Source organism: Heterodontus francisci, chromosome 35, assembly GCF_036365525.1.
Source record: "Heterodontus francisci isolate sHetFra1 chromosome 35, sHetFra1.hap1, whole genome shotgun sequence".
NCBI lineage: Eukaryota > Metazoa > Chordata > Chondrichthyes > Heterodontiformes > Heterodontidae > Heterodontus > Heterodontus francisci.
The window spans coordinates 35,448,044-35,472,678 of NC_090405.1; the positions used below are offsets into that span (position 1 = coordinate 35,448,044).

The 24,635-nt window shown below is 40.9% G+C and overlaps 1 protein-coding gene across 1 annotated transcript in view; it reads left to right on the forward strand.

Annotated features, from left to right (window-relative positions):
• LOC137350605 (fibrillin-1-like) overlaps window positions 1–24,157 on the forward strand; it is a 670,523-nt gene extending 646,366 nt beyond the window's left edge. The window contains exons 61-65 of the mRNA XM_068015324.1: window positions 5,470–5,598; window positions 6,736–6,855; window positions 19,305–19,536; window positions 20,064–20,241; window positions 22,759–24,157. Of these exons, the coding sequence (XP_067871425.1) occupies window positions 5,470–5,598; window positions 6,736–6,855; window positions 19,305–19,536; window positions 20,064–20,241; window positions 22,759–23,148 (1,049 nt within the window). The 3' untranslated portion in view covers window positions 23,149–24,157. The remainder of the gene's footprint in view (window positions 1–5,469; window positions 5,599–6,735; window positions 6,856–19,304; window positions 19,537–20,063; window positions 20,242–22,758) is intronic.
• The last annotated feature ends 478 nt before the right edge of the window (window positions 24,158–24,635 follow it).

Here is a 24,635-nt window from a genome sequence, read left to right on the forward strand (position 1 = left end):
GATTTGATTCCAATATTTGCCCACCACTGAGGTTGGACTGACTGGCCTGTAGTTATTCGATCTATCACTCGCTCCCTTTTTAAACAAAAGTATAATGTTAGCAGTCCTCCAATCCTCCGAAACCACACCTGCAGCTGTGAGGATTGGAAAATGATGGTCAGAGCATCTGCTATTTCCTCCCTGGCTTCTTTTAACAGCCTGGGGTACTTTTCATCTGGTGATTTATCCACATTCAAGGATGCTAATCCCCTAATACTTGCTCTGTCCCTATGTTTATCACATCCAATATTTCACACTCCTTCTCCTTAACTACAATGCCTGCATTGTTCCCCTCTTTTGTGAAGACAGACGCAAAGTAATCATTAAGAACCATATTCACATCTTCCGCCTCTACACAAAGGTTACCTTTTTGGACTTTTATAGAGCCAACACCTCCCTTAGTTTTCCTCTTATTCATAATGTATTGATAAAACATTTTACCCAGTAATAGCGAGTGCTGACAGCCTCACCGTTATTATTTCTGAAAATTCTGGGCCTTTGTCTGCAGGCTCGTTACTCCATCTCGTTATTGTGAGATTTGTTGTGTTTGATTATATTTAATAAACTATATCAAAAATAGAGCTAATCCACAGAATAAAAATAAGGATACTACTATAACCTTCATTCCTCTTTTCCCTTGCGAGCCTAACCCCAGAGATAAAACAAGAAACTGGAAAGTTGGAGGATTGCTAGTACGTCATAACACTTCATTGATACATACTGTGTGCTTTCTTCCAAAATCAGTAGCAAGTCTGTGTGTCTACATATATACATGTGATATACATCCATACCTATTTAGAATATGTCTCATTAGAATATATCAAAGGCTCATGGGACCTGTTGCCTTTAAGACATGTTCATGATAGCTGTAAATGTTTCTGCTTTAGCAACATATCTGAAAATTATTTATGTACTGATATGTGATGTATATATGATGGAGAAGTGTGTGAATGAAAAATGCAATCATATTTGCATTAAGTTTTTAATGTTGTCCAGGATTAAATGCACTACTAAAATTTAGTTTTTACTTAATTCTGAACATCTTCATATCTAGCTGTCCAAGTAAATTTAATTAAAAGCTTAGAAGCTTGGAAACAATGGCTGCACCCTGACTAGCCTTAACTTGGCTGATTTTATGTTTGATCTAATAATAAGTAGTGACTGTACCAAATTTGTCATTAGTCTCGAGCAAAAATGCAGTGACTCACAATGATTCATCTCCAATGTAGGGCCAATTGTGCTGAGGAGGGGTCACATTGCATTAAAGATTATGGAACAAACTTATAAACACTTCTATTTTCTGAAAACAGATTATAAATCAGGATCATAGACACCTGGGAGAAAGCTATAAGGTACAGGGTTTAGATGATATCATGAACCATGGGAGCAATGTTCATATCATCCAGATTCTGGGATTAAATTACAGCCCTTAACTTGTTCTTTGATTATGCTGCATTTTATGTCCTTTATGCAGCATTTTAAGTTTGCTTGCCATAATGTTGCCGGAATGCTGAGCTGCCAGTTACAAGATTGAGGTCACATCATAGAGAGCTACAGTTGTAACTGCTGGTGTGAAGTAGATCTGAAAGTATCTCTATCACATGTCAGGTAGCGTGATTTTAAAAGTGTTCATATTCTAACAGAAGTATATGCTGTAATATACTGCTGTTTTCAGTAGATATATTTTGGATTCGCTTATCCTTTCTATATAAAGATACAATGATTGCTTAATGCTTTATTCTTATAATGTCACTGATGATAAGTTATCAGTTATATTTCTGTTGATTGATCAAGCTATAATCTAACATACAGCTTCATTTATTTTCATTAGCTCAGAACAATGCAAGGAAGAGCAGGAATATCATAGACAGAATAATGTACCTCCACACAAGTTTTAGAGCTGCATTGGCAAATGCCTGAGAGAAAGTTGTCTAGCTGTCACATTTAGTTATAGATGCTGTTTGCACTCAAAGGTCATTTTGAGAAAAGTGCAAAAAATCACTTCATTAAAAAAGTGTTACCCTGACTACTAATCTATATAAATAAAGCAAGCAGATCTTCTATGGCATTGCTCATGGTATTCTGGTGATATATTGCTTTGGAAGGACACTACCATATACCATGTAACACAATTTATTGTGCTGTTAAGACAGAGCTGCCCCTTTAAGGCCACAAGGTCCAGTTGTTCTCAAGTAAACATAGCTTCAGATCAATCAGAGTTTAATTGTTGTTTGGTGAGAAAACTTGGCACTCTGGAAATGTTGGTGAATTTTATCCCCAAGGTCCAAAATGCCGAGCCTTACCAATGAGTAACCATTTTTTTATTTGCATCTTGTTGAGGACAGGTGGGAGATGGTGTGGGTGACTTCCACTTTTCACCTCTCAACTGACTGTAGATAGGTTTTTTAAAAAATAGTGTTTTAGTCCCTGAGTGTTTTAAGGATCAAATAAACATACAAACAACAGGTTTCTTTGTAGATTTAAAAAGAAAGATAACTATTTATTAAACAATACCTGAAAATGTTCACAACCTCACACACTCACACAGACACACACACAAGAAAAGATAGCGATTAGAGGATAGCATGCATTTAAGTCCGATTGTTGTAAAATAATTCAATTTGAAATCTTCTTGGTTTTCCAGGAGGAATTGTTAACACCGTTGCAGGACTGATGTTCCTTTTCTTGGTTCATTGAAGTATTGTAGATTCTTTTGTTTCAAACTCAGTCAAAGTTGGTGGGCAAACTTGTTAAAATTTCTCAGATGGAGAGTTTTCAAGGTCACCTTTTGCAGTCTCTACCTTGGTGGTTGAAAGATGTCTCAGGCAGGGTCCTTTTCATGGCTGGAATGATCTCTCAGCTTCTGTCTTTCAGAGAAATCTCTTTTTAATAAAAAGGCTTATCAGATTTGGTTTCAGTCAGGTGACCATGGATAGTCTCCCTTGGTGTATTCATACAATGGGTTGGATTTTACCAGCCTCCCGATGTCAGGGGTCGTGGCGGGGGGGCCTGGAAAATACATCCGGGAGAGGCCCGCCACGGGCCTCGATGCCGGAAAGGCCCCGCCCCATTTTATTGGCAGCAGAGAGGCCTCATGGCGGCCTGCCGCTCAGCGATGGAATCTGAATTTAAATGAATGTTAATCACTGAATAATTACTCGCCTTTTCGTGGAGGCCATCCTACGGAAATATTCTGGCCAGTTGCCGGAAGTCCTATGCCTTCGGATCTCCGAATGGAGATCCGAGGTGGAGCACTGGTGGGAAGAGAGAGGAGTGAAGTTTTCAGGTCGGGAGGTGGGGAGCGGGGAAGACTGTTTACTATTAGCTATGGGGATGGTGGGAAGGGGTTGAAGGGCAAAGTTAATAAAGTGCGCGGGGGAAAGTTTGGGATGGGAATAAAAGTTTTTTTGGGGAGAGAAGGCAATAAACAAATTGTTTGGTTATTGGGAGGTGGGAGAGGGCTTTCAATCCTTTATTACATTTTTAAATGTAACTAACATCCATGTCTCTTTAAAAATTGAAATTACTTGTAGTAGCTTGAAGCCCTTTAAAAATGGCACCTTCGCGGTGGCGCCAGAAGCCATTGCCAGAGCACCCGCCTCCTCTACGTCATCGGGGGCGGGCGTTCCGCCCCCTTGGCTCACTGCCAAGATTGGCGACAAGTTTTTAAAATTCTGCCCAATGTCTTTGAACACATGGCCATTGTTACACAATGAGGTTTGAATGTAGCTTATCTTGATAAAGTGGTGTTATTTCCCACCTATTACCTTGGCTTTGCATCTGGAGTCGCCCTATCTGTGAAGGTCTTTGTCAACCCAATTCTTGAATATAGGTACCATTTAGCATTGAATGGGCTGTTTAGCTTTTTAATGTGCCTTCCCAAGACGTGATGATGGGTTTAGTCTGCAACAGTCACAGTGTATAAGCAGTACAGGAGGGCGGGGGGAGTGGGGGTTACCTGACCTCTTACTTCATCTTGTCTGCAGCAAAACTGTGTCCATTTTTTGGACTTTAGTTCATCAGTTCATTTTTACAGTTCATAATTGGTCCCGTTCACTTTAGTTCATAACTGTTCCTTTCGTGAGTGTGACAATCTGTAACAAACTGTGATGCCTGGCACAGTCACCATATAAACCATAAACACTATGGGCTGGATTTCGTGGAGGAGGCGGGGTCCTGACGTTGGCCAAAAAGGCAGCAGGAACCCCGCCTCAGCCTTTTCGTGCCCCCCCCCCTCACCCCAGGAGCGATCCTCCAGTGTTTTGAAGCCTAAATGCTCGGTGCCAGGATCTCTGTCCCTTTAAAGACAGGGATCCCACCTCCAACAGCTGCCAGCAACTCAGCAATATCGGCGCTGCCACCGGGAGCAGTAGCCACTGTAGGTACTGCAGAGGCCTTAGACCCATTCCCACCACTGGAGACCCCGACCCCAGGTAAGTTGGGCAGGGTCGCTGAGCCCAGTCCAGAAGGCTCTGGCGAGGTGGGGGTGGGAGTTTGGGTATAAAGTCAGGGGAGGGGGAGCCATGGAATTGCAGGTGTTGCCAGCGGAGGTCCTCCGTGGACCACAGATTGCCCATGGAGGAAGGACCCTCCTCCCAAGCCTGCATTTTACAAGGCCCCCCCCCCACCGCTGGTTAGATCCCAGCAGTGGCAGGAAGAGGCTCAAGTGGCCACTAATAGATCACTTTAAGGGCCTCAATTGGCCTCTGGGCAGGAAGTCCATTGTCGTCCACCCTGCCATCTGTTGCGATTCTATGGCCCCCCCCCCCCCCCCGGACTCTGATCCCACCTCAGGGGGCCCCATAAAAGCCAGCCCAATGTGATGGTATCCCAGCTATTTACATGTTACCTTAATCTCTTCTGAAGAGGTAGAAATAACATTTTAATGTGAAATACTTGGCCAAATATATGAGCTAAAACTGGGGAGCCTGTTCAAATAAATTAAAAACAGAACATCTTAACTCCAAAAGTTTCAGCAGGTAAATAAGATAATATAAATTATCGTAAAGTAATTTAAACAATTTGATGACTTATGAGTGAGGTCTTGCACTTTTGTTGCAATTTTTCTATTTGTGTTTTCCACCACCAAAACCACTGTAAGTTAGCATATCTAAAAACAAAGAAACAACCTATAAAGTTCTAATTTTATGGAATATATAACACAAAAATCTTCTCTGTAACCAAAAACCATCTCCAGTAGGCTGTTAAGATCTCCCAACAAACATTCATTGGCTTCTATTGGATTAGTGGGACACCTCTACTTTAAAGTTGGTCTTGTGTAGATGAAATACTCAAAAATTGTTAGTTAACAAAAAGTGTTGTGTGTGTCAAGTATTAGTTGCCTGAAACGTGGAGTTTTCCTTTCAGTCACAGCAAATTTAAATGTCTTCACTGGCTGACCAAATGCATTTATTGATTGCTCTTTTGCAGATAACAATGAATGTATTGCTGAAACAAATGTGTGTGGAACTAAAGGAGTGTGCCAGAATACCCCTGGCAGCTTTCTATGTGAATGCCAACGTGGATTTTCACTGGACCAAACTGGTCACAGCTGTGAAGGTAGAGTTTGAATAGAACCAGAAAAAATATCCTGGATAGCAATCATTGCAAATAATTTTATGCTTTTTGTCAAAGCCTTTAAGTACTAAAATTGTCATTAATTATAGGATGAGGTCCAAAGCCAGAAAAATAGACCATAATTATTATAAAAAAATAATTTCTTACCCTTGCATAACTATCCAACATACTCAGACAGATGATTAACTCTAGTTGCAGTAAATATGAAGCTACTTGGATTTCAAATGTGAGCTATTAAATCACATTCAAATTATATCAAATATTTACACATTTTCATTAATGTAAATTTCATGTTGAAATATTTTTGCTCATTATTTTGGCTGCAGTTTTTTCTCTGTGCATTAATACAAACTATAATCAGGTATTGCAGTTGACAGTATTCAGTCCTTGATCAAAATGATGCTGCAAAAATTATTGACAGTAGCAGAATCGGCATTTCACAAGTTCATTTCAACAGTCCAAAACATTACCATTGCCATTGAAGGACTTGAAACCCCCACCAAACCATACTGTTTAGTGTATGAATGCTATACAGGGCACTTATTTTGCAAGCCAGGAATGCACTTGCGAATGTCTACAAGAACCCTAACGATTACATCTATTACAGTCATGTCAGGCAGGTTTTATCCTTTGCAGTTTTCATTCGTCCATGTAAGTACTTTGTTTAATTCAGTTGGGTTTGTTACCAAGACTACCATTGTCAGGTTGTGTGTTGTGTTCTGCCTGGGTCAAACACCATGCTTAGAACAGACTATTCTGCGTTTGCCAAAATCAAGAAGTTACAACAGCTGACTCCAACTAACATCACTTGGGAATAAATCTTATTATATACTGATCTCATAAAAGTACAGCCAAATTAACCCACATAACATTTGAATCTTAGTGACCAATCTGAACTTTATTGTTTACTATGTTAGCTCATAAATACTCAACAGGGTATTTGCTAGAGGTTTGCAGCAATGGAAAATTAAGAAAAAACAGAAAAGTTGTGCATATAAAAACATACAAAGTAATTGTAATAAATTACAAACCTTTTAAAAAAAACTTTCTGTTCAGTGTATATATTAATCTTGGAGTATAGTTGCTAAATATGTATGTTGTTTTATAATAACTTTATAGATGTTGATGAATGTGAGGGAAGCCATCGTTGCCAACATGGCTGTCAGAACCTGGTCGGTGGATATCGATGCGGCTGTCCACATGGTTATCTACAGCATTATCAATGGAATCAATGTGTTGGCAAGTAACTTGTTGTTCAAATTGTACTAGGAAAGAAAACATTTTGAGTGAAAAAATCATTATGATCATCTTTTTAACAATATATAACTATTTTCCCTCAGTTTTAACTTCTTTCACACTGGTCCCACCTCCCCTACTTAGGAAAATCTGGATACCTGCATATGGACACTGTCAATGCTGCCCCAATTTACTATTTCAGTTGGACAGATTAGCAGTCTTTGACAATGTATCACCCTGCCTCTGCCAAAAATGGAACACTCTATTACTGCAGGATTCTCCAACTGGTAGTCCAGCCAAGAACAAACAAAACTGTGCATCTAGGGGAGCAAAAGGTTTGAACCTTTGAACACACGGTTTCTGACAAGTAATCCAATACTACCACTAAAGCTACTGGGCTCTCACTCCGTATAATTTCAAATATATTCTCCTTATTCAGTGTCTAAGAAAGCTTAGCATCGAAAGATTCACTTCCCTATTTTAAAAAATTTGGTGTTTAGAAAGAACAGGGCTCATTTTGTGATTATTGTTTTGACATATTTCTGACAAATTATCGAAAACAGACTTCTTTGAGGATTCATAATATCACTATTTGATACTGTATCTACCCAAGTGTAATAGTTCCTTGCAAAGAACCAAGACAACTATTAAAATAACCAAAACAAAGCATACATTAGTTTTAAAAAGTGCTTTAGTTAGAGTCAGTTTACAGTGTGGCTACGAGACAAATCCTATTTTCAGCTAAACCAATGCATCGACAAAATTCTGAGTTAATAAGAATATAAGAACTAGGAGCAGGAGTGGGCAATTCAGCCCCTCGAGCCTTCTATACAATCATGGCTGATCTCATCTCGGCCTCAACTCCACTTTCCTGTCCGTTCTCCATAACCCTTCAACCCATTTCTAATTAAAAATCTGTCTATCTCCTCCTTAAATTTACCCAATGTCCCAGCATCCACCGCACTCTGGGGTAGTGAATTCCACAGATTCACCACCCTTTGAGAGAAGTAATTTCTCCTCATCTCTGTTTTAAATCTGCTACCCCTTATCCTAAAACTATGACCTCTTGTTCTAGATTGCCCCACAAGAAGAAACATCCTCTCTATGTCTACTTTGTCAATCACCTTAATCATCTTATATACCTCAATTAGATCTCCTCTCATTCTTCTAAACTCCAGAGAGTAAAGGCCTAAACTGCTCAATCTCTCTTCATAAGACAAGCCCCCCATCTTTGGAATTAATCTAGTGAACCCGCTCTGAACTGCCTCCAATGCAACTACATCCTTTCTCAAAGAAAGGGACCAAAACTGTACGCAATACTCCAGGTGCGGTCTCACTAATGCCTTGTACAGTTGCAGCAACACTTCCCTACTTTTATACTTTATTCCTTTAGCAATAAATGCCAAAATTCCATTTTCCTTCCTTATCACCTGCTGTACCTGCAAACTAGTTTTCTGCGGTTCATTCACGAGGACACCCAGATCCCTCTGCACTGAAGCACTCTGAAGTTTCTCTCCATTTAGATAATAATTTGCCTTTCTATTCTTCTGATCAAAATGGATAACCTCACACTTATCCACGTGAAAATCAATCGCCAAATTTTGGCCCATTTATCTAATCTATCCGTATCCATTTGTAGATTTCTTATTTCTTTATTGCAACTTACTGTCCCACCTATTTTAGTGTCATCTGTAACGTCATCCACGTTACTTTAATATCACTATTTTCAAGATATAGCCTCTTCATAGACTGTTACCACAATATTTGTATGATCACTATCTGACCCATTTAATGCTAATTCTGAGCAGCTAACATTGACAGGTGTTGATTCCTTCTTCCCAACAAAGTTACATTTCTCCCATCTTCTGGCCTTACTCTCTGGCCAATGTAAGCTTATCGCTTTGCACTCTCAATCCAGAGAAATAAGCTGACAGTGGAAAAAGTATGGCTGGAATTTAATGCCCCCCAGGAGTGGGCTGGTAGGCAGGGTGGAGGGGGGGGTGGCGTAAAGTCGAGTGGGAGGCAAGGCCTGCCATTCCTGTCGCCTACCCACCCCTGCTGCTTTTTTACCAGTGGCGGTGGAGGTGACAAATGGCCCGCCCGCTCCAGGCCAATTGAGGCCCTTAAGTGGCTAATTAATTGCCACTGTAGAGCTTCATACCACAACCACTGGTATATTACCAGTGGCAGACGGGCACTTCACCTGGCAGCCTCCTTGCGGGCTCGGGGTGTCCCACAGAGGCCCCCCCCCCCAGCGGCACAAACCACCCCTGCAGGAGCACTTCTTCCCCCCCCACCCCACTCGATCAATTCACCCTCTCACCTTCGCTCGCCGGGGCCCAACCGATTTTCCCGATCCTCACTTACCTTTTCTGGGCCTCCTTCATTGTTGCTGGTCCTTGCTGGATGCAATCCCGCCGCTTCCTGTGGCACTGTTGGGACTGAAGAGCTGCCAGCCTTTTGATTGGCCGGCAGGTCTTGGAGGCAGGACGTCCTGTTTCAGAAGTCCCAAACGAGGCCAATTAAGGGCCTGGGCCACGTAAAATTGCTGCATGGCTTCCGGGCCCAGTGGAGGCGGGCTCGCCCTCAATGTTTCAGCTGGTGGGCGGGGCCACTGCCACAACGTAAAATTCCAGCCAGTATTTTCCTGGAACAGTTTTCCTTGAGGCTTCAGAGGGGAAAAATTTGACAATGTTGGAATATGATCTACCTGGCTACATTAGCTGTACTAATTGGATCAGGGCATACAGCATTGATCACCCAAATTGGTTGTTGCTAGTAGCTGGACCTGCATTCAAATTAAGCAGCAGCACTGAAAACAGCCAATGGCAGTTTACTGTGAACCAGGACAGCCCCCTTCCTTTGGCGCAGGGAAGAATTGGAAGGATTTATTCTTAACCACAGCTCCACAAGCACAACGAGCAGAGCCAAGAGTTTACTAGTCAATCAGAGGAGAATAAATTATTTCTGCAATTTCTAACTTAGAAGCCCAGGAATGTATAATTTCAAGTTGTATGACCCAGTACAATTAAAGATGGGCTACAAAAGTTTATTCAAAACCATTTAAATAAGTTCTATTTTGAACTTACATGCCTGTGAACATAATCTTATTTAAAGTTGTGTAGATAAACTTAGAATTATCTACCTTATTTTAATTAAGATATTTAAATTTGAGCACCTAATTTTAGGGAAAGTACATGTTGTTCTAAATATTTATTCAGGTTTTTGAAGTCATAGAATTAATTTAACTAAAAATTGGACAACTGGAGCTGCTTTTATATATTGGTGTCAGTGGGGTGTTTCCTATGCTGATTCCCACGGGGTGGTCCTGGACTTCAGCCAGCAGATTGACATGGGTTTGCTACTTACTGTGCAAGACCTACAGTCCAAGAACCAGTGAAACAAATAGCACGCTGACTCCCTGCAACTACTGACGCACTCCTGGTGACCCCCGCAGTGACTGACAAACTCCCGGTGATCCACTGCAACAACTGACACACTCCTGGTAACCTCAGCAGTGACTGACAAACTCCTGGTGACCTCCTACTACTACAGACACAATCTGATAATGTCCTATAACTACAGACACACACTCCTGATGGCCCCCTACAACTACCGACACACTTCTGGTGATCCCTGCAATTACCAGTCCTCTTCTGGGATCCCCTGTGAATACACTCCCATGGGAATCCCTTTTACAAACTAACACTCTGCTTGGGACTCTGTCCTAAATTCCAAAATACAGTGCCATGTACCCAAGGGGAAGCAGCATCAGTGCAGAAAAGGCTTTTGTTTTTATTTTTATTAGTGTACAGCAACCGAAATAGCGTTCTCCTGAGTAAACAAATATGAATATCTGATAACATTGAGACCAAAATAAAATGAATTTCGGGGCTTGCTGGTATCTGCTTGCAAGTCCCCTAGAGATACAGGGACCCCAGTTCATACAACCTATGCAATAGCAAATAGTATTCCATGTTCAATGGGAAATGAAATACAGTTGGAAATTGCAACCACAAATTGAATTAAATTATAATTGTTAACATTTGACTGTCAATCTTCTTCCTTCTATGGTCCACAACAACACATTTTGAGCAAGCATGAGACACTTGATGGTGGAGTATATGGAACCAACTTTATTGATATCTAGTATAGGTGATCAGCCCAAGTAGAGGGCTGGATTTTGTGTAGGAAGTGGGGCTCCTGGTGCCAGGCCAAAAAGGCAGGAAGGGAACCCCACCTCGGCCTTTACCTTCCCCCTACCCTGCACCCCACCCCCCGAGCAATCCTCCATTGTTTTTGTGCCCAAGTGTCCCACACCGGGATCCTCGTCCCTTTAAAGATGGAGATCCCATCTCTGAGAGCTACCGGCCAATCACAGGGCCGGCAGATCAGCAGCGCCACTGCTAGTGGTGGCCACTGCCAATACTGCAGAGGCCCTGGACCCAGGCCTAGCGCTGGAACCCCGGACCTCAGGTAGGTGAGGCGGGGTCACCGGGACCAGTCCAGAAGGCCCGACGAGGGGAGCGAAGGGCGGTGAGAGGGTGGGTTTGAATTCTGGGGGAAGGGGTGGGGTTCCATGGAGGTGGAGGTTTTGCTGGTGGGGTCCTCTGTGGGCTATAAATACACCCCCCTCCCCCAAGCCCGCTGGGAAAAGCCTCATTTTACGAGGCACCCTCCCTGTATGGCAGAGGCACCCCCTACTGCTGGTTAGATCCCAGCAGCGGCGGGAAGAGGCCCTTAAGTAGCTGTTAATAGGCCACTTAAAGGCCTCAATTGACCTCTGGAAAGGCCATCGTTGGCCTATCCCACCCCCGGCCAAATCACTTGGTGATGAGGGGGCTCATAAAATCCAGCCCAGAGTGTGGCTTTTTTTTCCAGTTCTATCTTTCAAGCTCTCTGAAGAACTGTTGAAAGTCATGTTTTTTTATACACCATACTTTACCTACATCAAAGGTACATGTCAGAGGTAAGACCTCATGACATATCTTCCGAAATCTTTTGAAGATGGTCCATTCATGTAAACAAATATAGTTGTTTACTCCAAAGCTACCTTTCCCAAACGAGACTTCCTGGTTTAACTGTTCCAAAATCCTTTGAAAAGTAGGCTTTATTGATCACTATCTTTCTATACTATAGTTAATGGATCATTTTACCTGGATCTTTTTACACTAGCCACTAAAGTAATACTTTAATCACCCATGGTTGATACCTTCCTAGTCACATTTCCTTGCACAAGCATTTCTCATAGAAAATACTCATACTTCAAAAGCATAAGACAAGCTACGTTTTCTCCTGTAGCAACCATCTTGTTTATATTGGAAAACCTGTTATTCCAAAGTAGAGGAAATTTGATTATTAACCCTTAATTCCCCAAGATGTCCCAATATATAACTCTCCAGGATGTCCAATAATCATCCTCAAAATTGAACCAGTTTCAAACAGCAAACAACGCAAGAATTTATAGAAATCGAAGCTAGTTCATAAAGGCAGCACAGAAGGACATTTAGTGATATCTGTGCAGCCACACACTGGTGAATTCCTGGCTGCAGCCACATTGTTGCAGAAATGGCGAGTGGAAGCTGTTTGATTTCTCACAATGAAGGTGAGCAAAATCAGAAAAATAAAGTAATCTATGTGTGTACTTTGGTACCCAGTAAGGAAACATCATTGACATTAGCTTGGAAACAAGTTCTACTCAACCATTTGGCTGGAGTTGGAAGCTGGTCTTGGGTGATGAGTGAATGGGAAGAAAAATGGAGGAATATTTATCACAATAAAAAAAGTTGTCTAAGTTATTTTTCTCAGAAAGGGTGATGAGAACAGATCAAACAAGGCACTCCATTAAATCTTGATAATTGACTGATGATTTTTCCACTGCCAAAACAGCAAACACAGATGACATCTCTTAAGAGCAGCTCAGATTATTTCCCAAGTACATCTCTGACTCAGTGAATAACTAGGGACTTGCATCCTTCATTGGAAATTAATGTAATTTGTGAGGATATCTCCACCAAGGCATATTTACAGCAGAGAATACATCTGAAAGCTGAATTCCTAATGCTATAATTTAGAATGACAGCTAATGGGAGAGTTTTGTTGTCATTATCAGAAATTATTTCAGAGCTATCTACTTTTATTACATAGTATTTACAGCACAGATACAGGCCATTCGGCCCAGTAGGTCCATGGCAGTGTTTGTGGTTACTTGCATTCTCATGATATTTTCTCTCAATCTTGTGTAATTTGGTTATTTGACACTCCCATGTGGTAGAGCATCTCTTAGGCTATCTCTGTAATCTTCCCTAAATCCTCAGCAATATTGTCAACATTAAAGTTACATTATAGAAATGTTTCCAGTTCTCCTGAAAAGGCCGTACGAGAACTTGCAGTCCACTCTGGGAATTGATAAGTTGCAGAGTGCAACAGTTGCAGAATGCTTCAAAACTGGCCAAGCAATGCTGTTAAATACATAATCGCAACAAAGCAAATTAACTAATAAATAATAGGAAAATGAATAGTGCACAAACATTGTAAAATGGCAAAATACTGCTTACAGGTGCTGGAAACCAGAAAATTCAGAAAACACAGATCAATCAAAATCTGCAGATAGAACAGACAAGTGAACATTTTGGATGATACTCCTTTTCAGAACCATGATTGATCTGATGTATATTTCCAGCATTTTAGGCGTTCACAAAAAATTATGGCTATAATGGGGACATGGGTTCAAATCCTGCCAAAGCACCGAATGCAATTTAAATTCAGTAAATGAATAAATTTAATAGGGCGGTGCAGTGGTTAGCACTGCAGCCTCACAGCTCCAGCGACCCGGGTTCAATTCTGCGTACTGCCTGTGCGGAGTTTGCAAGTTCTCCCTGTGACCGTGTGGGTTTTCGCCGGGTGCTCCGGTTTCCTCCCACAGCCAAAGACTTGCAGGTTGATAGGTAAATTGGCCATTATAAATTGCCCCTAGTCTAGGTAGGTGGTAGGGGAATATAGGGAAGGTGGGGATGTGGTAGGAATATGGGATTAGTGTAGGATTAGTAAAAATGGGTTGTTGATGGTCGGCACAGACTCGGTGGGCCGAAGGGACTGTTTCAGTGCTGTATCTCTAAATAAATAAAATTAAAAAATAAAACAAAAATTGATTCGGAGAAATGACTGCTCACTCAAAAACTGTAAAAAGTTTGGAAAGTTGCTGCTGTCCTTGTGGCTTGGCCACCTAAGAATCTCAATATTTGTAATGCGTGTCTCACTTTTTTTAAATAATTGTCTCATGCTTTTTGTCCTCTGGAGGCAGGCATTTAAATTTTCATCTCCAATTGTGGCGCAGTGGTTAGCACCGCAGCCTCACAGCTCTAGGGACCCGGGTTCAATTCTGGGTACTGTCTGTGTGGAGTTTACTCCGGGTGCTCCGGTTTCCTCCCACTGCCAAAAGACTTGCAGGTGATAGGTAAATTGGCTGTTATAAATTGCCCCTAGTGTAGATAGGTGGTAGGGCATATGGGATTATTGTAGGGTTAGTATAAATGGGTGGTTGTTGGTCGGCACAGACTCGGTGGGCCGAAGGGCCTGTTTCAGTGCTGTATCTCTACATAATGTATGCCAAATTTAAATATATATATTATATATACTTTTTTGTGTGTTTATTTTATTTCATCTTGGTTTGTTCAGTTTGCTTACCCACTTTTTTTTTTCATGTTTGTACTTGCGGCTGTTCAATTTTCAGTCCGTTAACACCCTATCTGTACTAATGCTTTGTCTTTCAACACACCATTAACATATTGTTTGCCTATGCTCCACAACCTTCTGGTCAGCTATTCTGTGACCTTGTCCGATCTATACCTTCTCCTTTGTTATCTCTTGCCCCACCCCCGCTTTATTTGCTTATAACCTTTCACATTTCTAATATTTGCCAGTTCTGACAAAGGGTCACTGACCTGAAACGTTAACTCCGCTTCTCTCTCCACAGATGCTGCCAGACCTGCTTAGTATTTCCAGCATTTCTTGTTTTTATGCCAAACTTAAATATCAGCTGGCCATGTTGGGGCTGGAGGGAAGGGACGATATCATAAAGGGTGTGCCTATTCTGCTCAGGGCATTTCACACAATGGGCTGGATTTTACTGACCCCCCCCCCCCCCGACGTTGGGTTTCGTGGTGGGGGGGGGCGGGGGCCAGAAAATGCCTTTGGGAGAGGGCTGCTACACACCCTGACGCCGGGAAGGCCCGGCCCAATATTCCCGACGGCGGTGGCGGCGAAGCCTCATGGCAGCCCCCCTGCTGTTCGCAGGTGGGACCACAATTTGAATATTTAAATAAATTAAAATAATTGATCTAGTTAAGCTCACGTCGCCTCCTGATGTCCCGCAGTGATCTTCGGCCTGTCAGCTAGCACTCACGCGCTTTCAGATCCCCGTTCGGGAAAAAGAGCCGCAACACTGGTTCGGGGGTGGGAGGATGGGGGGAAAGGTAAGTTTATCAGTGCGGGGGTGGGGAAATGGGGTCAAATTAACATCACAGGTGTAGGGGATGGTGGGAAGGGTTGTAGTTGAAAGTTTGGGGGGGGGGTGGGGAAGCTCAGATGATAAAGGTAAGTGTTTTGGGGAGGAAGGGCAAATGATTAATTTAATTGCTATTAGGTGGGGGGAGAGGGGCAAAAGAGATGTATTTATTTATTTTAATTCAATTTACCTTTAAATATATAAATTAACCGGTAGGGCTGACAGCCCTTTAAAAATGGCATCAGCGCCTTCACACAGGCAGCTGACGCCATTGCCAGGGTGAACAGCCTGCCCCCTCCATCTGATCGGGGAGGTGGCCTGCCCGGGGATGCAAATGAGCCGCCACACGGAAGATTGTGGTGGCTCTATGGCGTACAGCCCGCTTTTTCATCTCACCGCCAATTATGGAATCCAGCCCAATATGTTTTTATACACTGCTAGTGGAATTGGACATGCCAGAATATCTTTTTGTCAGACAAGAAGTATATTTAAGAATGTTACCTTACACTCTTTATGAGAGTGAACTGTTTACACTGTAATTACTTCTCTAACTCTCAAATAATGTATCCTTTTAACATCGGTATTCTGTACAACATCAAATTATCTCCATATAAACACCCTTTCAAAATGCCGAACTGATTTCAGCATTGGCAATACAATAAATTGCAGTTGATGTGCCTAATTGTAATGGTTACCCAATTATCATTACTCTAAACTGTTCAATGAGTGTGATCTATAGCTGTGTTTACAAATATTTTTCACAGAGGTCAAATAAATTACTTCTCAATATGTTCATAATGCATAATACTGAGGTATTGTAGAAATTTGGGCTGTTCAGTCATTGTGTGGTCCAATGTTCAAATCAAGGAGCTCTATGAGAAGAGTGGATAACAAAGAGAAGTAGACCAAGGTATAAAGGGGAGGATGATGGAAGCTAATAAAAAAAAAAGTAAGACTTCCTGTATAGGAAGCATGTAAAATAATCTAGACTGGGGAGAAATAGAAGCTCGTGAAAAGAAGGCAGGCAAACTCTGAGACAGAGATCAGTGCAACCCAAGCAAATCCAAAAGAATGGGTGGAAGGGAGAAGAGGAAGATGGGAGAAAAAGAGGGACAGACATTTAGTGGGTAAGGATGGTGAGTGTTGTTGACTGTACAGGGAGAGGTGGGAGGAGACTATCGGGACATGTTCAAGGCTTTTAAAATAAGCCATCAATTCCTACTCAAAAAATATATGTACAATGTATTTATTGAGCAAAAGTTCTTGATATATTGCATAAACTGTCTTCCTGTCATCTATCAGCAGAATCTTGGTAATATCATTATCACTTGCAACATAAGCATGGAGAATATTTACAGGTATATGGAACATTGATGAGTCTTCACTAGGACTGCAGCGAGCTGGCTTGAATATAATTGGATACATTTCCCCACATCTGTGTGAGAGAGTCTTTACAAAGCACAGTGGTAGTAGATATTAAGGTATTGGTCTAGAAATGGGGCTGAATTTTACGACACCCCAGCAGGTCGGATGGTGGTGTGGGGGACGGCATAACATTGAGCGGGAGGCTCTGGGAGGCCTACCCGCTCCGCTTCCGCCTCCGGTCAACTTTACTCGGTCGGGTGGGGGTGAGGGAACAGCCCGCCCTCCGAGGCCAATCAAGGCCTTTAAGTGGCCACTTCACGGCCACTTAAGGGCCCACGCCCACCTCCACGGGTATTTTACCTATGGCAAGCAGGCATGCTGGGAACATGAAAGGCCGCCCAGCGATAGCTGCCGGCCTTTCCGCTCGCTGGGGGGGGGGGTGGTGGTCCATGGTAGTCAGGCACAGGGTGCCCGATTGAGGGCTGCCCCCGCCTCCCAACCCGCCCCCGGGACTCAAGACACCCCCTTCCCCCCAAACGACCATTCCTGTCTCACCAGGGAAAGACCAATCTCCCTGGTGAGGCATGCCCAACTTACCTTCACTCATGGCGCTGCTGGGACTGGGAGGTGCCGGCCCGCTGATTGGCTGGCAGCTCACTGAGGTGGGGCCTTCTCCTTCAAGCGGGTGGAAGTCCCACCTCGGGACAATTAAAGCCCGGGGACCCGTAAAATCCTGATCCCCGGGCTAGGCAGAAGCGGGTTCACTACTGACTTTTACGTCCGTGGCGAATTCCCGTCCGCTTAAAGTAAAATCCAGCCCATGGTTTCAGTGCATCTCAGTGAGTAAGGGGTAGAAATTCATCTCAGGCTGTGGCGCAAAAGGGCTGATGTTCGATCAGATACGCAGCAGGGGTTATTCAGCTTCATTGCAGTCAATGGAACTGAATATCAGGCGCTGTGTCTAATGGGCAGACGATTCGATATTTTGTGCCATTTCCAGAGACGAATTTCGACCCTAAGGCTTTGGCAGTCTTCTACATTTAATGTTTCAGAAATACAACCTGCTTCAGTGCATGCATAAAAGATACAGTACAAGAGGTAAATCAGATATCGAGCACCTTCTTTCAAGAGCCAGTTTGAAATATTATCAGTTCTATTGAATTTTAAAACTGTTGGTACCGTGGAAATTCAATTAACAGCTACAATGAAGTCTTTATAGCTGGTTGTTTTTCTTTAAATAAAACAACCTACATAACCCCAGAGTTTATGGAAAACTGCTATCAGGTCACATATCAGAGTACATGTTCACTTCCATTATACCATACAAGGTGTTTGCATATTACTTTGACCATTGATACAGCACTACACAGTCAAATGAAATTTGTCTTAAATTTCGTGCTGATCTCCGGGCCCAACTCCCATTATTCTGGCAACTCTGCTTTACCTCCATTGGCCTCCTGATATGGCTTAGACTTCCAGAAAAATCTTAGCAAATAGTGGATAGTGAACAACTGAGGTCGTCATACTGTAGAGACTGCATCCACTTAATGTGACTGGACACTATTTATCAATCAGCAATGACACTGAGTCATTCAGTTTCACAGAACGATGACAAAGTGAAGGTGTTTGTTATGTAGTAGTTCACACAACAGTAACTAATATTTGAAATCTGTCAGTGAAGTAGCTTATTTGAAGGATGAATTACATTTTCTGAATTGGGCTGGAATTTCAGCACTACGATGCTTGTACTGCGCTACTTTTCCTTTTCAAGTTAACTCAGAGTATTGGGAAGGGAACAACAGTGCAATATATTGGAATCCAACATACAGAGTTGATCCCTCATGGCATAGTATTGCTAATCTCAATTGTCTGATGTGCCTTGATGCCAAGCAGAAAGAGATGAAAGAGTCACCTCTGGACCACTGTTGACTGCATCCTCATGTGCATCTCAGAGGAGGATGAATGGTTGCCCAAACTCAGATTGCACATTCACCTTTCAAGACAGTAGGTGGACATTTGACACCTTTGTGAAAAATAATTGACTAGAATAGTATAGCAAAGAAACCAATTCCATAACCAACAACTGCACAAAAACATTAGAATCATTCAAAATAATCATTCTGGAAGTAAAGGAATATAATGCACTTCTAGATGTCTTTAAAACCTCATGGTGCACACTTCATATCAACAAACTTTATATCCCTGGCACAATTTTTGGTTGTTTTTTTGTTGACATTTAAATTGCCATGTCAACATTTCCCATCCAATTTTGCTATGTTAGCTATCACAATGTAGTTGCAGGCTCTGGGCATTATGCAGCTCTGAGAAGTATGTTTCTTAAGTGGCCCTCCCGTCATCATCTTGCCTATAAAAAAAAAGCTTATATTCATCAACTAACTGTGGACAGCACCATGGGTAATTTATGAGTATTGAATGTTTATCTTAGTGTTGAATGTTATGCTTTTTCCTAATGTATATGATAAGCTGGCATTAGAAACAAGAGGAAATAAATGTTAAAAGTGTCTAAATCTGGATCCTCAGTTTTCTAAAATAATGATTTCAATATTTTCTTGTCCAACAGATGAAAATGAATGCATGAATTCTCAGGTTTGTGGAGGAGCTTCATGCCACAACACACTGGGAAGCTACAAGTGCCTTTGTCCAACAGGCTTCTCCTTTGAACAGTTTACTGGATCTTGTCATGACGTAAATGAGTGTTCTTCCTCCAAAAATCCATGCAACTATGGCTGTTCAAACACTGATGGAGGTTACCTATGTGGCTGCCCACCTGGATACTATAGAGTTGGCCAAGGGTAAAAGCCAGATAGCATTATAAAATTATTGCAACTTAAAACTAACTCCTTCACTGGCTTTCTAGTCATTTCCTTAATGTAACTCTAAGCAATAATTTTATTTTCTATACAAACATGATATGAGCTGCACCTTCCACCATGATTGCTTGGCAATTAATTACAGATTTCTAATCTCAAATTATTGCTCACAATTTGGGAGCAATGTCCAATTGCATTTTGTTAAAAAAAACACAATGAATGTAGATTTGGATGGATAGGAGCTTCTGTACCTATAATTGTAGTTTCTATGGGGTACATTTCTTCTTCATCTGGAAAGTAATCAGTTGGAACAGATAATTCATCCAGTTTTCAATTCATTCAGTTTTCAGTTCATTGATTTCAATAAAATTAGGCAGCGTCAACAACAGGCAGCACCCAATCCACTCTGTCTGACTACCACCCAGATGGTGAAAACAAAAATATACCCCATACTTCTAATAGTTTGCAATAGTCTATAAATTTCTTTGTACTTAATGTTTTCTCACTAGGCACTGCGTCTCTGGGGTAGGATTCAGCAAAGGCCAGATGTTTCCAATAGGTGGTGACACAGAGGACAACAGTCTGTCACCTGAGGTGTGTTATGATTGCAAAATTAATGGCTACCCAAAGGGAAGAACGCGAAGAACAACAAATGAGGAAGAAGCTATGATTTCAAATGATACAGAGGTAATTGCTGCTTATTATTCTGTTGGCTAGCAATGGTTGACATTGCATGTCAGAATAGAGCACAGAGCATGCTTTAGCAGGTGTATTTCTGGACATTTAAAAGCACTCACTTCAACTTTAAACTGGATATATTTCTCACTGATTTCCTTTTAGTTTTCAACGATTGCAGCAAAAAATGTAAGATCTGTTCCAATCAAATCGTATCTAAGAGCATTTTTCTCTTATTTGACTTTCTGCTGGTCTCTTGCCTTGAATTGTAGCTTCATACCATCATATGTGCAGCAGTGATACTGAGAAATATCACATTATAGAATCATTGAAGCATAACATTAAAATTATTCAAAGAATATATACAGCAAAACTTTATCATGTCTGAAAAAATATATCACAGTAAATTAATGTTAAAATAATAACTAAACTGTTTAGACAAACTTAAGAAAGTACCTTTCACTTTAATTCAACTGTTACGTTCTTGGCTAAGCTACTAGGTAAGTATCTATGCCACTGGGCATTTGAAACTCAAGGAAATCAAAAGGCATGTCCACATCACCTCCTCCTATTAGCTGACCATAGTATATTGGCATTAATCATGGAGCAGCCCAGAATTCAAAGCTGCCTGCTTTCCCTTCTGAGGGACCATTTGGAGGAGTGTTGTGTCCACACAAAGAAAAAGGATAAGCACTAGAAGTAAAGAGGTGTTTAAGATGTAACTCTTTCATTGCTATTGATAATTGTATTTGCAGAATATTTTATTTCTAAAAGTTAATGCTTCAATTTGTATTTTATTAAGAAATTGTGAATTGTATCTTGTATGCTGTACCCATGAAATATTTTTCATACTTCATGGAGGTGACATTCTGTCATAATTACAAGAATTAGTTTTCCTTTGAATTTTTTTCTGAAGAGAAAGTTCAAAATATCAATATTTTAAACCCCAAATCCCCAGTACACTAATACTATTCTCTGCCTGCAGCCACACAGGAACCAAAATACCATGAGTAGTATACCATTAAAGAGGCATCATTTGCTTGCAGACACACAATTTAATGGAGTAGGAATTGGTCATTGCACCCATTTATTTGCAACGATGCAAATTGTGTGGCCAATGTCCTGTGCCCAAAGGAAGCCTGAAAGACATCTGACCCAAAATTTTGTCAGACCATTTTTCTGGCAGCCATTAATCACAGGCATAAGCCCCTTGAATATGGAAATGAAGGACCTAATCATGGGTCTCTTATGCTCTGAATTCTTCAGTAGCCAACAAAAAGTAAGTACTTCCCCAACTTCATCGTATCCTGTTTGCCTCTTTTCTCTCTCTCCTCCCCCATTAGCCGATCCATGTCCCACCACCTCTATTCCCTCCCACCCCCAACTATTGCAAAGCCAGCAAGGCAAGCAGCACAATATTAATTTCTTCAAATGTCTATGGAGACATGACAGGCAGCAGCAACAGCTCCCTCATTGAATATTAATAAGGGCAGAGGCCCAATTTCAACCTCACCATGTTCGCACCTGAAATCAGGGGCCAGCAGATTTTTACCCCTCTGTGTCAATAGCAGCTCAGAATACAAGCACATATTTATAAAATACATAAGCACATGGAGAAAGGAATGGAAGTATATTCTTACAGGGTTCAATGAAGAAGGTGGGAGGAGGCTCATGTGGAGCATAAACGCAGGCATGAACCAATTGGTCTGAATGGGCTGCTTCTGTGCTAACATTATTCAGTTAAGCATGGGTGATTCTAATATAACAAAAATAACGTATGACTTGTGTTTTTCCCACCTCCATAAGCAAAAAAAGGATTTGAAAAGCACACTGTCACCAAACTATTGCAGCCTTACAATTTAAATTTAATTCTTTACCTGGTTAGCTTTTAAGGAAGATTTTCCACTTATGTATATTTCAACCAATAAAGTCCACAGTGTGGATCGCAAACACAGAAAATCCCTGCTATTATGTGTGATATACGCAGAACGTATTTTGAAGATTTATGACACATGAAGTACAGTTTCTTCCTAATGAACTTGGGTTTAAAGGATCATCAAGCCAGAGTGCATAGTTTCATGGATTGGAAGGACATAGCAGAGCCCATCCAATTTTCTGTCCATTTAAATTAATAGAAATCAGGCATAATCCATTGCAGGTGTCCTCCCCATCAGTTTTTCCCTATATGCTCCACACAGGCAAACCTTTATACCAAGCCTATTAAGAAGGAAATCTTCTCTGTCATTTCTATCCTCCTCATGACAGCAACCTTACCTCACTCACTCACTCACAATGCATTACCAGCTCACATATTACATCTTAAAGATATATCATAAAATGTTATATTGTTCTAAACAATTAAAATTATCAATTTGTTTCAACAAATGTTTTAGAATAAAATATTTTAATGAAAATATTAACAAACAAATGGTCCACATTGGAAGTATTATGAAAGTGGTAAAGTAGTTTGCAGAGGTCTAATTTGTCATTTTGCTCCACCAATTTGTATCACAATTCTTTTGTTTTCAGGAGAAAAATGCAGACAGAATGCCAATGAGTCTTGCCAGTTTGAGCACAGAAAATCAATTTATCTTCAGTCTCAACATTTCTGATCTCAGCAGTAAAGACCACATCCTACAATTTATCCCAGCAATTTCTACTTTGACAAATCATGTACGTTACTTGATTGACCTTGGCAATGAAAAGGGTTTCTTCAAAATTAATCAAAAGGATGGTATAAGTTTTCTGCATCTGACCAAGAAGAAGCCAGTACCTGGAGCCTACTCATTAGAAATAAGTAGTATGCCCCTCTTTAAAAGGAAGGAACTTGACCGTCTTGAAGATAAGTATGATAAAGACTACCTCACTGGTGAGCTTGGTGGAATCCTCCAAATGAAAATTAAGATTGTGCTTCATTAATACAGAAACAGAAAGTCAAACTGCTTCAGCCAAAAGATGGATTCTTTTATTGCCAAACAGATTCTACATATCATGGATACAATCTCTTACTAATTGTAATATGACTGAGCACTGCTTACATCTAATGTTAGAAAAGTAAAGTCGGGGATGCATACCATAGCTCTAAACCACTTACTCAGGCTTTGTATAAATGCAGCGCTGCTATTTCAGTATGACTAGCTTTAGATGTTGTATAATGATATGTTGAATCTTTGAAACACACACTTGGACCTTCCAATCCACTTGTTGGACCACTGATGCTGAGAATTTCCATTGTGTTTAGCAGAGCAATAACATCACTCTCTGCACTGAAAGACTCTCATATTTTTGATCTTTTAAATTTTACTCTTCAAGTTACATTTCACTAGATCAAACATTTATATATGTACCTGGTGCTAGTAACATGTCAACCTAGATTGTGACTGCACTGTAATATTTTACAAACTTGGTAGCCAAAAATGCAATTACTCAGTCTAAGTATTACCAGATTGTTTGTTCCATTACTTTACAAAGAACCAAAGTTAGTTCAGTAGCTTATCTCAGTTATGCATTTTTCACTCATGTAAATTAAGTGTGTGTATACTGCATCCATGTTACTTTTTATCATGGAAACTTTTGTATACCAGATTTTTCTGTGTGTGTGTGTGTATGTGTGTGTGTGTGTGTGTATTTTCATTCCAACCCTGAGTGAGGGTGTTGTAATGGTGCTTTAAGAACAACTACTTCTAAAAATTAGATGCAATATCCCTCTGTGAATAATAAGATACACATTGAGGACTTAATGAACAGGAACCAGTCAGGTCATAGGATTTATAGCACTCTCAAAAGCAAGACAATCAAACTGTCAAACATAGTTTCATGTAAAACGGCATATAACAGTACCAGTATTTTTATGCAGTTCACCATCAGCAAATGTTTAGATTTTCAATGTCAGTAATTCCACAATAAAACAGTATTTTCAGTTTTAATACTTCACTGTGTTAACTGTTATGATTCCATATGGAGAAGGATTAATTTACTTGTCTATTGTTGTACCTGTGCCTGACATGTCTTTCCACCTCACCAGTATCTTTGGAAATGTAACTTCTCCTTTGTGACGTTCAGGCAGACAAATGTTCATATAAGCACAAATTTCTGGTATGGGAAGAAGCTGGAGTGGGAAACATGTTCAGAAGTTCAAAAAAAAGGCTGTCAATGTGGCATAGATATGTCTGTCATGTTCATTAATCCTTTCTTTCTTTGAATCTGTGATGTCAACTTTTTGCACCCCGTGCTCATGTACAGAAGAGAAATCCTTTCCCACATTATAAAACACGCACCATACATGGCAAAATACACTGGACGCAGTGGGAAGATTTCTTATGTTTGTTATTTCTAACAAAATAATTCCTGTTCTGAAATAATAACTATAATTTATTAGAAATCTTGATCATAGTTGATCTTCCTGC